Raw genomic sequence first — 13,322 nt, forward strand, 5'->3', positions numbered from 1 at the left:
AGTTTTTTTAAAATCATTATGTTAAGGCTAACATGGAAACATTTCTTATACGTTGAAAAACAAGAAAATACGTTTGATAAAAACGATTTGATTGAAAATTGGTTAAAACTACTTGATGACTTTGCGAAGTTTTTACATTTAAAGGACGACGATTTTGTTTATAAGATAATAAATACAATTAGAATACAGGGAACAGTTGATGATTACCTTCTCAAATGTTATTTAAACACCTTATGTTGCGATTTACATTGCAATGCATTAGAAGAAATGAAATTAGACGGCAAAGAATTTGCTTTTAAAAAAGATACTAAACCAGTTCACAACGAAACGGAGCTGGAAACTGTTGAGTATTATAGTCTGGGCACTGCTAAAAAATTTATCGATAGAATAAAGGCATTATTTGTAAATTCAGACTTTAATTTTGTTAAGTCATTTATTGATTATGCGGAAAATAATAAATTGTTTTTTCAAACTGAGAAACCAATTAAATATTTATTTTCATTATCCGATATGTAATTGTCATTGAAATGTTTGTTTCAATTATTGAACCACTCAAAATTGTTTTAAATAATATGCATTAAATGTTATTGTACTAGATTAAAATTTTATTTTTTGTAACAAAAAGTTAAAAATTTTGTTTTTTTTTTTGTGCGTAATGTTCACCTTTTATAATAAAAATTGATCGCGTGAACCTAAAATTATTAAAAATTAAATCTATGTTAAAATGAACAATTTAAAACTAAAAAATATTCAACTCAAAAAACAACAAAATAAATTACTAAAATATTGCGGATCCATATTTCGAGATAAATGTTACTTTTATGAGTGCTAAACACATAATATACGAAATGCGTATCTGATGCTTTTTGAGTTGAATATTTTTAAATTTTTTTAATTTAAAGTTAATATTTTTAATCTAAATGTAATTTTAGATATTAAACTTTTGATTGAAAATGAATTTTTTTTTAAATAATATTATCAAAATTCTTAAGTCACTACAATTGTAATAAATAAAAATGAAATACAATCATATTTTAAAATGTAATCTTTAATTTTTTTATTTAATTTATCTTACGATAGACGGAGTCGGTTTCTGCTACGCCTTATTCTCCATAAATTTAGAAACTAATATAATAATTCATATCCGAGTGGTGTATAAATCAACATCGCGTCTGGTCGAGTTGTCGATTGTGATTTCTATGTATTTTAATGGAACATACGCATTATTATAATGAGGCGTATGCGTCGATCTAGTGGCAAATTTAACTCGTGTATTTTTTTATACTCAGCCTCCGACTCGCTGTGTCGAGTACGTCACATCTTCTTACACGCATATATGTATTGTTAACTATTATTTTATGGATGAGTTGAAATCCTACAGATTTGGAACCGTCAAGACAACACTATATTATGTTTCAATCGTCTGCACATGTCGCGTGTGCTTCTACACTAATATTATACATTTGCTGCATACAGAAACATTTTTCGGTGTATTATTTACCGCGTTGTAGGTACAGTCGTTAAACCGGTTGGCTTAATAATAATATCATTTCAAAGTTGCATGTATATGAGCTATAACAAGTCAGGATGACCACTTCAACTGTACCGTGGAGATGATATTGTAACCATCTCTCTGGCATAATAGTATTGTTGTTATCATTACACGTTGAACGTATCATAAATATGTACATAAATCATTATTTACTATTCTATCTTGTTAGAATTAACACCGTTTCCAAACGGATACATTATTTCCCCTCTCCATTTTGTTCTAGGCGCTGATGACCATTATTGTGCTACTCCTATTAACGGTTATCGAATACAATCGTCTATAGGCCATTTATTGCAATCTTCTACGCCGTAGTTATCTTCGTATAATGCCATGTACCGAGAATATTTATGCGTTTCCAAAAGTTTAAATGTACGTATTGGAATACTGTCATAAATTTCTGTTTGAGCGTAACGATTGCTCAGTCTCGAGAATCCAAAACGAATATTATTCTTGAGGGAGTTTGTTGTAACCTCGTCGTACACTGCTGTAGATAACATTCCAAGACAATATATATTGCTGCGAGGTGCGAATAAACGCGCGTGAATGTATACATTATATAGCGAGTCCAATTTAAATAAGAGCAAACGGTTTTTATCTTTATACTCTGACTAGATGTATTGTAGTGTTCGAGCGAATGGATGGGACGGTTATATATAACTTGTCGTCGAGCCGGTGACAATCTCTTAGCCATTGTTACGGCCATAAATTAGCTGTGTTTTCGTTTTAAGTGTGGTCCGTGTGTTATGATACGCGGTAGAAGAGGTGAAAAAAATAAACAAACGACGACCAGAGTAAATATAAAATAAAAACAGTGCCGCATTGTGAAAAGTCGTTTGAATGGCGTTCGCTCTAGCGGCGGCGAGGCTTCTGTACAGAGAAAACAGAAGAACTGTGTAAAAAAAAAAAAAAAAACAAATAATAGGAAAAAGTATAGAATATAACTGGCGCGATGACACCCCGGCTGATTTAGGAGTCGGCAGCCGACGCCAGATAGTGTACGCACACACACTCGGCCGAGCGTTAATATTTATTTACACATATCCGAACGTCACAAAGGACAATTGTGTGTAGGTATCTTCTCTATATTATGTATATTATTTATATATACTGTTATATGCATGTGTACACGGAGTATTGTGCGGGATAAGGTAAGAACGGCAATCGATTATATCTAACCTTTCTCGGAGTGTTGTTTTTATAAAATTATTATTACCGCGTATTCTCAGCACCCCGTCGGAACGATATCATCTTTCTTGGCGTGCAGCTAAAAGGGCTCGAGTCATGTAAATTCTTGGCGACCGGTCTCCGCACTACGCCCGATTTCAAATCAACCGCCCAATCGCGCGACAATGTGATCGCGGAGATACAAATTTGGATTCGAGGAGCACCACCCCTTTGACGTGACACGAGTTGAATTGCACCGGTACTCGACGTAACCATTCTTGGCATTCCCATTTCGTCGTATGGTGTACAAAGCGACGCGAGTTTGTTCTGAAAAATGTTCACTGTCCAATCGGACTAAATTCCAAACGCGCCAACAACTGTTGTGTATCTTCTGAGATTAATTATATCCTAAGAGTTATTTATCGACGCCGATGAAGATAAGTAAGACGTCTCTTGTGTGCATGTTCGTGGAAATGAAAACTGTTGAGTTATGGACGGACAAATGATATTTAAAGGATTAACGAATAATTTAATACAAAAGACTTCGGTAAACATATCGTTAATTATGTTACCACCGAGAGATTTCAACGCGATACCACTCGAATTCCACGCGTGTATCGGATACGCCGCTTCTTGTACGTTAAAATGATAAAAAAATTGACGTGTCTAACCAGTTGACCGGTTGCCAGGATATATTAGTATTGTGATAAAATCGATTTGATATATTTATTGGTCGATTAGTGTGCAAGTAGTGAACCGCTCATTTTGAACAGCCAAACCAACGTATTAGCTGCAATCATGAAATACAATTAGAACGCCTTTTTTAATTTCAGATAATTAATAATTGACCTCCAGTTTTCTTATCCCTCGAACGACCTATGTAACTCATGCAAAAATCTTAATCAAGTAATTTATTTTAATTTATGTTATTTTTCTTCTCGAATTCATCTCCGATAAACTATAGCAAAGAAGAAGTCATCAATAAAAATTTAATTGATCATCGAGGACCTGAATAATTTAGCTTGTACTTAAGTATATTGAATTTCGCTGCAGTCCGATAACAAGTCTTTTTTTTTTTTTAATTCATTCATGCATAATGCAGAAAATAGTACACAAACTGTCGCTATTTTACATAACTAGATCTGTTGGATTATAATTTTAAAAAATGCAGTCTCTTAACGAATTTAACGGTAGAAATAAAAAAAAATATACATGTTTTCTCGTGTAGACTCGTCAAAATAACTTACGGCGGTCGACCAAATAGAAAATATGTCATTTTACGGGAATATAATAATTTCGTCGAATGGCAAAACGAGCGCACCTTACAACTATTATGTTATTTACTTTTTCGTTTAAATTTTATTACCTGAGACGGCGTTAACCGCATTGCCGCGTCACAATTCTCGGCTCGTATGTCGGTCGTTATATTGTTATTACATTGTTGCGGGGGCCGGTAGCCAGGTGAGTTATGACCGCATGTGTGCGGCGGCGATGGGGTTTTCGAAAAAGGGAAAATAGCGTGTATATACTTAGTGAACGTGTCGCGGAAATGTGTTAATCTGAGCGGGAAAAGGACGTGACTGCCGCGAAAGTCACGAGACCGTCTAATAATATGCGCCGCGCTAAGATTTTGATCGCTGTGCTCCCCTTTTTTTGGATCATATGGAGCGTTAATCGCTTACGACCGGGTAGGAGTCGTTAAAGCACTGACGATTTTTAGCAAAGGAAACCGGCTGATAACACGCAAACGTGTAAATAAATTGTCACTTGGACTCAAGATGAGGCTCGAAGAGGAAAACGAAATAATCTCATTTTTTTGTCTGCGGGGTTCCAACTCATTATTATTGTTACTCGTATGATGTATTAATATTAACCGAGAACACCTTTGCGTGTGTGTCTTATTATATTAATAACGTTGTATTATGACCTTCGATAGGATCCGTGTTCCATTATTTTTTACGGAACGCCGTGTGTTTGTTAATCCCGATGAAGGGCTTATTAACAATGACTTAAAAAACAACAGATACAAAAAATAAATAAACAACAAGTATCATGTATGTAAATAACAATATCGAGAGAACAAAACCACTTGTCAATTGTCACCTTGATAGGGATTAAATTATTTTTTGTCGTACCTTCTAGAAACTAAAAAAAATATAAATACATATTTTTTTATTTGTTATTAATTGTTTATTGTGTTTCAGGCTCTGGAATCAAAATCGTCTGATGCTTCTGCCAACAAATGTTTTAGCTGATGAAAACTATGTAACGGAGGTAAGTCACAATAATTTCACAAAATGCAGTTATAGAAACGGTGATGATAGCTGAACAATGTTCATTGTTTGTTTGGCCTTTTAACCGAATTCCGCAAAGATATGTAAATAAATTAGTTCGAGTCGATTACAATTTCCTCTTGTGTAGAATCCTATATAAAAGAGGGTTCAACTTGTGAAAGCAGGTGAATGTAAAAATTCTTTATAAACGTGGTGACACTTCGTGACAAAAATACACTCGACTGTTGTCCGAAGTCTTCGATAGCACATGCCGTTTCTAAACGCACTAATTATTGTTTGCTCAACTCGTTGCACTGATCTTTCCCTTTTGGCATTCAAAACTCAATTATTCGGTTGGGTTCAGAAGACATATACGTCATTAAACGTTTATTCGTAGGACCTCTAGTTCGGTATGTTAATAAGAAAGCATTTTCAAGAATACATTTCCATTAAGACATCTGGAAGTACGCCAGTTAGTTGAGTAGGTTAGGAGTGGAGTTACTATATAATAGGGCGTGGTGGTTTTGTTTTCCGATACATAAACCTTATAAGAATAATAGTGTGCAGTTAAGTTTTAATGAAGTCGGCCGAGTGACAGCTGAAAACAATAACATAAAATTAACTTTTTTTAATCTCGCACGACGTGCAAATACATTCGTTGCCCGCAACAGTCAAACTGGGCGCCAACCTTACTTCTGGTTAGACTACTCGTCGGTAAAAGAAATTATATTTCTCCGAGTGTGTAAAAAAAATACACATTATAGGCACCTAAAACAAATTATATTTTGCTGTTTTTGGTACAGGTAGTCGGATGATAATTTGTACCATCATATCTTCTATAATCTCTTGAAAGGTTGGGACACGTACCTTCACCACAGTTGTCATTTGACCCTACAGTAGATCATTAATAACTTTATTATGTCTCTATACATTGCACACTGCAATTATAGCTGAAGTCGTGAATAGTTTTATGTGTTAGATGGTACCCGAATTCAAGACGACCGAATGCTTCTCGTCAAAGATCATATATATATATATATATTTTTTTATGTGAATGTTATCTCAAGACGTATCGATATTTGTTTTGATGAAATTGAACCTTTACGTACCGGGAAACCCATTGACTTTATAAGAGACCATTTTTGAATTGATATTCTTATTAATATTTACGGTTATTTTTGCTTTGTTCGTGATTTGATTTTTTTTTTTTGCGATCTCTGAAGTATTATAATTTAATATGTTATCGCAATACCGTTTTTCTGAATAAAATTTTTTATTTCTTCCATTGTAATATTTAACCACAACAGTTGTTCAAGCAGTGCACGTTCTGGGAAAATTGCTAGAAGGCTTTTGTTTGAAGCAACCAGCCAAGAGACTTGATCTTATAAAGATTTCCTTATCACAAGTAATCACACAAACATACTTTGAACCCTCCGGGTCTGAGTTCTCACCTCTTGTGACCACCCATTTATTCGTAGGCAGCAAAGAAGACTCCGCCCACGAGTACCCCTATAGAAGATATTTGATACTAGTTGGAGAAAGAGTTAAAAAAAAATTAAAATGGCGTTATATCAAACTATATTTTGCTTCTTGTCCGAAAAAAATATCAATTGTTGTCAACTGCGCGTAATAAATTACAATTTATGAAAAATACAAACTATGTTATTTTGCTAGCGCGTGACAATGTAAATTAATGTCACGGAAGTAAGCGATAACACCGTGTTAAAATATGATTGGCGTGACGAAATATACCCATCAAAATTATGATCACATAGGTAAATAAAACATTAATAGCATTTTATATAAAACGTCCTGTTTTGATGTTCGTTATGGGCACAAAGGGTGTGTCTCCAATCTCCTATTCATCACGTCGAGGGTGAAACAGTTTTGTCAAAAGTTTTTTCAGACTGACACACCCAAACGATAAAGCGAACATTGCAGTTGAACGTTTGACAAGCATTTATTATTTTTTAATACAACAATATATTGACAGTGTTATTTATTTATTTCTAACGTGTATTTTATTCTGACGTAACTAGACTGCTGCTGGTGCGTACAGTGTCCTTCGTTAGTGTTCGTTTCGCTTTTTATGGCGAACAAAACTCAATTGTATGCAAATACGAGCGGAGTTTTTGCATAACACGCCAGTTTTTTTTATTTTCTTATAATGTGGCATATCATACGTGCGAATCCTTCAAAACTTCTTCCAATCTCGTTTTCAGATCTCAATCGCCATTACCCTCCTCGGGCGCAACTTGCACTAACCGCACAAAAGCCACCTCGCCGTGTTATCTTTTTCTCGAATAACAGTAAACATACGAATAAACGTAATGCATTTATTCTTGCTGTACGACGACATTGACCCTTGGGATGTATTTTAAACCCTTGGTACGTTTGTTTGTACGCTTATTGTGTGTGCTCTTACCTTTGGGACGTTGCAGTTTCTTTTGTCGTGAGAGTCGAGTGGGGTTACCGTTTAAGAGTTATAGCCGTCCGCCGTTTTCCAATACCAATCGTCGTTATTAATAACAATATCGTTTCAAACGGCGTCACAGAGTGCGACTGAATTGAGTTGTACCTGAATACGTCTGCACACAATCGCCGGACCATACGCGTTTCTATGTATACGGTTTTCGTGTGTATTCTCTTTGTGCCTGTCCGGCGTATGTTACAAAATGTTCCTCCCGTTATGACCTGCAGGTAAATCGCGTGTGTGTGTGTAGCTCACTGTACACACTCCATGTATGAAGACACGATGGCAAACGCACTGGTTCTTACCGACGTTCTGACGTCTGATGGATGGCGCGATCGGAGTCCATACGCACATCGGCAGATACATCCCAAGTCCTGCGATGGAATAATGCAACCTCATAGTGTAATAACAACAATAAGTTACAATATTTTTTATTATTCTCACGTCGTTTACCCTTTTAACGAAGTCGTAGTGTGAAACGTAAAGTAATTTTAACGATATTTTTTATTTATAATACCCGATAATAACAATAATCATAATCTAACGCCGCTTATCGTTGTCGTGTCTGACATTATTATGTTTTTGTTTTGGGAGGCGATGACCGACAGTGTATGTTGTTAAGTCCTCCCTTAGGAGTCGGTTGATCGAGGTGGTTCGTTGAAGTCTCCGCGGGATTTTTTTATTATTATTATTATAATGAGATCTCAGGCGGCAGCGGTTTCGGTATACCATTTTGTTGTACAAATATACGGCTCGTACACCTATCTAAGAATTATGTATACGATAGCCAGTCGAAGATACCTTTATTACACTGTTGTACGTCTTCTTGTACCTACACGAGGTACTGTAATAATAAACGACGACATGGCAATGGACGTGAGCGCGGGGAACGATGCGGCCATGTTTTCGGTGCGCGCGGCCGTCTCGATGGATACAACCTGACCGGGCCCGACTAATTAAGGCATCATTCACACCGTACCCTCTAAAGATTTGACACCCCGTACGCTTGTGAAATATGCGCCAGGCCGCCGCTAATTAATCACCAAACGTATATTACAATACATAAATAAGAACATGCCGACTGGAGCAGGGTATATTATTACCGGTGTCGCGCGAGTCTGGATGCAATAACGAACACGTTACGGCACACTAATAATAACGCGAGACCGTGTCGTCGCCGCCCGATGGGTTTTCAACACATTACCATAATCTCGTGACATGACACTCTTTTGTGCGACTGCTAGTTGGTATTATTCTTGTTGCAGCCACCGAGCGTACCTCCTGCACATGTACGTTACACTCGCCATAGGTATATGATGTATGTACATGCCGCAGAGCTAGCCGTCATGGCTTATCCTGTGTGTGTTCCATGTGGAAACTCTGTGGCCACCGCGGTCGCCCGAAGATTTCTCCAATAACATACCCACTCACGTACGTTTCCTGCTGCAGGCCAACCGGCCGGCAGAACGTCATTAGACTTGAGTTTTTGCGAGAAAACAAAAAAAACAAATGTTTTATTAATGCGAGCGCGGCTTTTTTCCTCAAAGAAATTCCGAACGAGACTTGACGATCAAGACATTACATCTATGATCCAATTGTAAAAAAAGATTCACATTAAGTGATTATTACGATCTAATGAATCGCCGTTTTATACTTTTTATCTTGCGTCACCGGTATACTTCATCCGTAACGGCCGGAGAACTGAGTTTTTTAGATCTTGAATCGGGACAGGTTTTTTTGTTTTTTTCCTCGTCATGTTTGTACTCGTATTTATCACTGGAGAGAGTATGATCATAAACAACGCCTAGTTGTCGCCCCGACTCTTTGCGCCATACGGTGAACACTCTGTTTACTTTATGCGCAACGGTTGCGTATAGTAGTGGCCATAAAATTAGTTAACAGGAAGTGTATGGTAGCCGAGCGAAGATAACGCGGTCCATAGATCAAAACGTGGGTTGGCATTTTCAGCGTCCCGATTATGTGTTATTTAATATAGACATACGCCACTCGACTGGAAGCCACTTGGTCAGGCACAAACGGCAATAAATTTACCGCCGCTGCACGTCGTTTATATACTCGTATAATAGACATCCAAAGCTGTGCGCACTGTACTACTAGTGCAAATAAACTAGCGGAGACATCCGAGGACGACAATAATTTACGACCGCGCGTGATTGATTCTCACGGGATATTATATTACGCTGATAAATATTATGCTTACCATGCAATATGTACGTGCATTTAGGTGCATTGTATTGTTGTACGCGTATTCATACTGCAATGCGGATATTCATTGAACGAAAATATTTTATGGAGGAGACGTGCGCATCTAGTGGTTCAACCGAATTAACCGCAATTCGTAATTGGAATTGTTCACCGAAAGGACCGTTCTCCTGGGGATTCCCGAGCGAGTTTGCGTTTTGTGACAGGAGTTTAAATTGCGTTAAGAGAAGTTTTCTCAACTGAATAACCCGACAAAAGCATGACACACATGGCAAAACTGTTGGCTAATATCATCGTGGTTGTTTTACTGCACACTCACCTCCGGCACTCATTAATTAACGTCCACGTTCGTTTGTTTTCCGTCATACCTATTTCGTAAATAGCGTCCGTGCGTACCGAGTGTTTTATTTTGTACGGATGTGATACGAGAAGAAAAATAAAGTAATCAACTGACGTGATGTTGGTGAACACATCTCACCTCGCAGACAACCGCTCGCGTCAGGTGTTACTCCAAAACATAATATAGATGCCCGGAGTAGATTTAGTACAAGCAAACGTTATAGGTGTTATTACGTTATCGCTTTTTTTTCCGTCGACTCCCTTCTATCATACCACAATGCGACCGACCGCCTTTCAGCGGCAACCCGGTGCTACCCAAAATCTGATCTGATATTGTTACGTCTCTATTTAATGTAATCCACGCACACGCGTTGTCTGCACTAGTACAAAGTCAGTCGTAAATTGGATCGCGGACAGGTAGACAATAACGTTGGTGGTTTTACGCTGGCGGCACCCTGTACAGCGGTACGGCGGCGGCGACGGCTCAGGCATGAGGAATGCCACCTGGGAGGCAGCAAACAGGCCGACCTTCGACGACGGCCGGTAAACCGACGCTCTGGCCGTCGACTGATGTCTTCATCGGCACTATCGCAGGCGCGCGACCGAGCTCTCGTCAGTGCTGTATAATGTATTATTTTCGTGCTGTGTTACGTGCACGCGTATCATACGTTTAAGGTTGTGTCGTTATCTTCATCGCGGCATACAGGAGTTGGCAAAATTATTGAAATAAGAAAAAAACGCATACTTATATAATCGCTGTGCACGATAATAAAATAGGGACCACCGGCTAGCAATTGTCGTATAAAATATGCTGTCTTGCCAATAGATCCCGATGGTAGATATGCTAATAATAATTATGCCTATACCCGCGCAAGATAATATCGTGTACGGCGAATACAAATTATCGCATGATTATACCATTCCTTTGCATTTGATATTCGCGGTGCTAATTAGAGTGTCGGTTGTTGGACAGGTGCGCTAAACAAATAATATATTTATGCAACTTTTCAGAGTGGTTTTTTTATTTATCCTGTAATAAATTTTGCCTTCTCTGGGGCATTGAAAAAAAGGGAAACTGAACGAACGCCGCCGTCTAGCTATTGTGTGTCCTTAACGGGCTCACAATGAGATTTTGACGATTAATTACTATACAGTATTTAATCGAGGTCATGCCGATACTAGAGCGCACAACAGTGTTTTATTAATCTTATCCCGTATCTTCAATGGACCTGTCTGCTGCGAACATTGAATATTTGCATTCGTTAATTAAAAACGTTGTCAGTTGTCAATTGAAATGGCGGTATGATTATTCTATTAAACTCGGAGACGAAAATAGGGCAAGTGAATGTAAACGAGACGAGCTTTAACTCGGAAGTATAAAGATATTACATTTTTATCATTTTCGTCGTCTGTGTTATATTATATGAGGTGCGGATATTGAAATGTTATTTGAGTAAAACGTTGAGAAGAAAATAAATCGAAGCGCAAACAACGCACCTGGTGACGACAGCGCGCATTTGTCGTTGAAACGTCACACGAAACGGTGTACAGGAGCAAATCCATTTTTTATTATAATTTTTTATTTTTACATTTGTCATCTTCTTTAATCTAGTATAATTGAAATAATGAATGAACGCGTTTGGAGCCTTGCCCAAACAAGAGGCCGTAAAATATGTGTCGCCTTCTAGATAAGAAATTATTATTGATGCCTTTTCCTCTGTATTTTTTTTTTGGCTTGTGCTCCTATAGACACTGTTCGTTGNGCCCAAACAAGAGGCCGTAAAATATGTGTCGCCTTCTAGATAAGAAATTATTATTGATGCCTTTTCCTCTGTATTTTTTTTTGGCTTGTGCTCCTATAGACACTGTTCGTTGATGACTAGTATTTATTTCTAAGTTACAGCCAACCAGCATCGCCTTTTTTCTCCTCCACCCGTTTGATTCCAATGATTATTTTATCGATGGACTTGGTTGGTTCGCCTGAAGGAGTCTCTGATCAGGCGCACGATCGCCCGGAAGGCGCACGTATATAGTATTATAATTTAAATAAACTATAATTTTTAATAAATACCATAGGGCAACCCCTCAATAAATAACATAACACCCGCAAAAATAAGGCGTCTGACGAGTGCCTCTATTATTGTTATACCTATGCGCACGTCGTCACTTATGTATGAATGCTGGGTCCGGTTTATTTTTTTTTTCCTCCTCTAACTATATCAAATATGCTTATTTGTCAATAAAAAAATAAATATTGTTTACTAAGACATCATATTACATCCTGTTTTCCAATAAACAGTTATAACTTATGTATTGCCGTCGAGCCGTTTGCAATTCAAGCCTAAATCTCATAAAACGACAGTGGTGCGTTTTGTATCTTAACACTGTTATTATTATTATTTTTTCGTGTCGGATTATAGTACTTTTGCCGTCGTTATGATATGCAAGCTGGACGTATAGATTATCAACAAAGTTAAAGATATATTTTGCCGATTCCCAGGACGAAAATATAGTAGGAGGAGATGACCGTACCGTAGAGTAACTAACTACGGGGGTGAACAGCAGGTGTTGGGCAGTATGAAGAGAAAATAAAATGTATACGTTGTTAACCATTATTATGAGGATACACGTTTTTTTTTTCACGACCCATAGGTATATATAGATACATAATAATATATATATATATATATAATATAATAATATTCAGAGTGTTTATTATAATTGAGTTGTTCGGCATGCCAGTTCGTTTTTACGAGATATATTGTCATGTATTTTACCATGCACGTATTACACGTGCATGGAGGTAAAAAATAACTGTACAAAAGTAGAGGGTATAAATAATACCTAATACAAGTTCGTGTAACGATAGAGGATCACGGAGGAAAAAGTCAAAACACGTCTGAGCATAAATAAATAGAAAAGAAAAAATGCTGAATATTTTACGCGTATTAAGTGCAATATTAAATAAGCAGTAGGAAAGGAATGGATCCTGATGCAGATAATAATTGTGCATACCGAATAATAAAAAAATAAAGACATCTCAGACGTTTCCTGCGTTCTTATAAGGCTCCGGGGACAAACTGTACCGGTAGCTTATAACAAATATAATAATAATACCTATACAATATTAAAAGTGAAGAGGATGTACGCGTGGTCTTAACACACACACACACATAATATGAATGTGTGCACATCACATATTATATGATGTACACGACGTTTAAAACGACAAGCAGTGGTGATGTATACAATATCCTTCTGTTCCTTTCATACACCGTCTTCGTGTCGAGGGGCTGGC

General features: G+C 37.3%; 1 protein-coding gene across 2 annotated transcripts in view; it reads left to right on the forward strand.

Annotated features, from left to right (window-relative positions):
* The window catches only part of LOC126904875 (uncharacterized), a 57,904-nt gene that overhangs the window by 21,271 nt on the left and 23,311 nt on the right, over positions 1-13,322 (forward strand). For both annotated transcript variants that reach the window (XM_050684211.1, XM_050684212.1), the window contains exon 2: positions 4,921-4,990. In XM_050684211.1, the coding sequence (XP_050540168.1) occupies positions 4,921-4,990 (70 nt within the window). The remainder of the gene's footprint in view (positions 1-4,920; positions 4,991-13,322) is intronic.

Source organism: Daktulosphaira vitifoliae, unplaced genomic scaffold (genome assembly GCF_025091365.1).
Source record: "Daktulosphaira vitifoliae isolate Bord-2020 unplaced genomic scaffold, ASM2509136v1 Scaffold_4, whole genome shotgun sequence".
NCBI classification, from domain to species: domain Eukaryota; kingdom Metazoa; phylum Arthropoda; class Insecta; order Hemiptera; family Phylloxeridae; genus Daktulosphaira; species Daktulosphaira vitifoliae.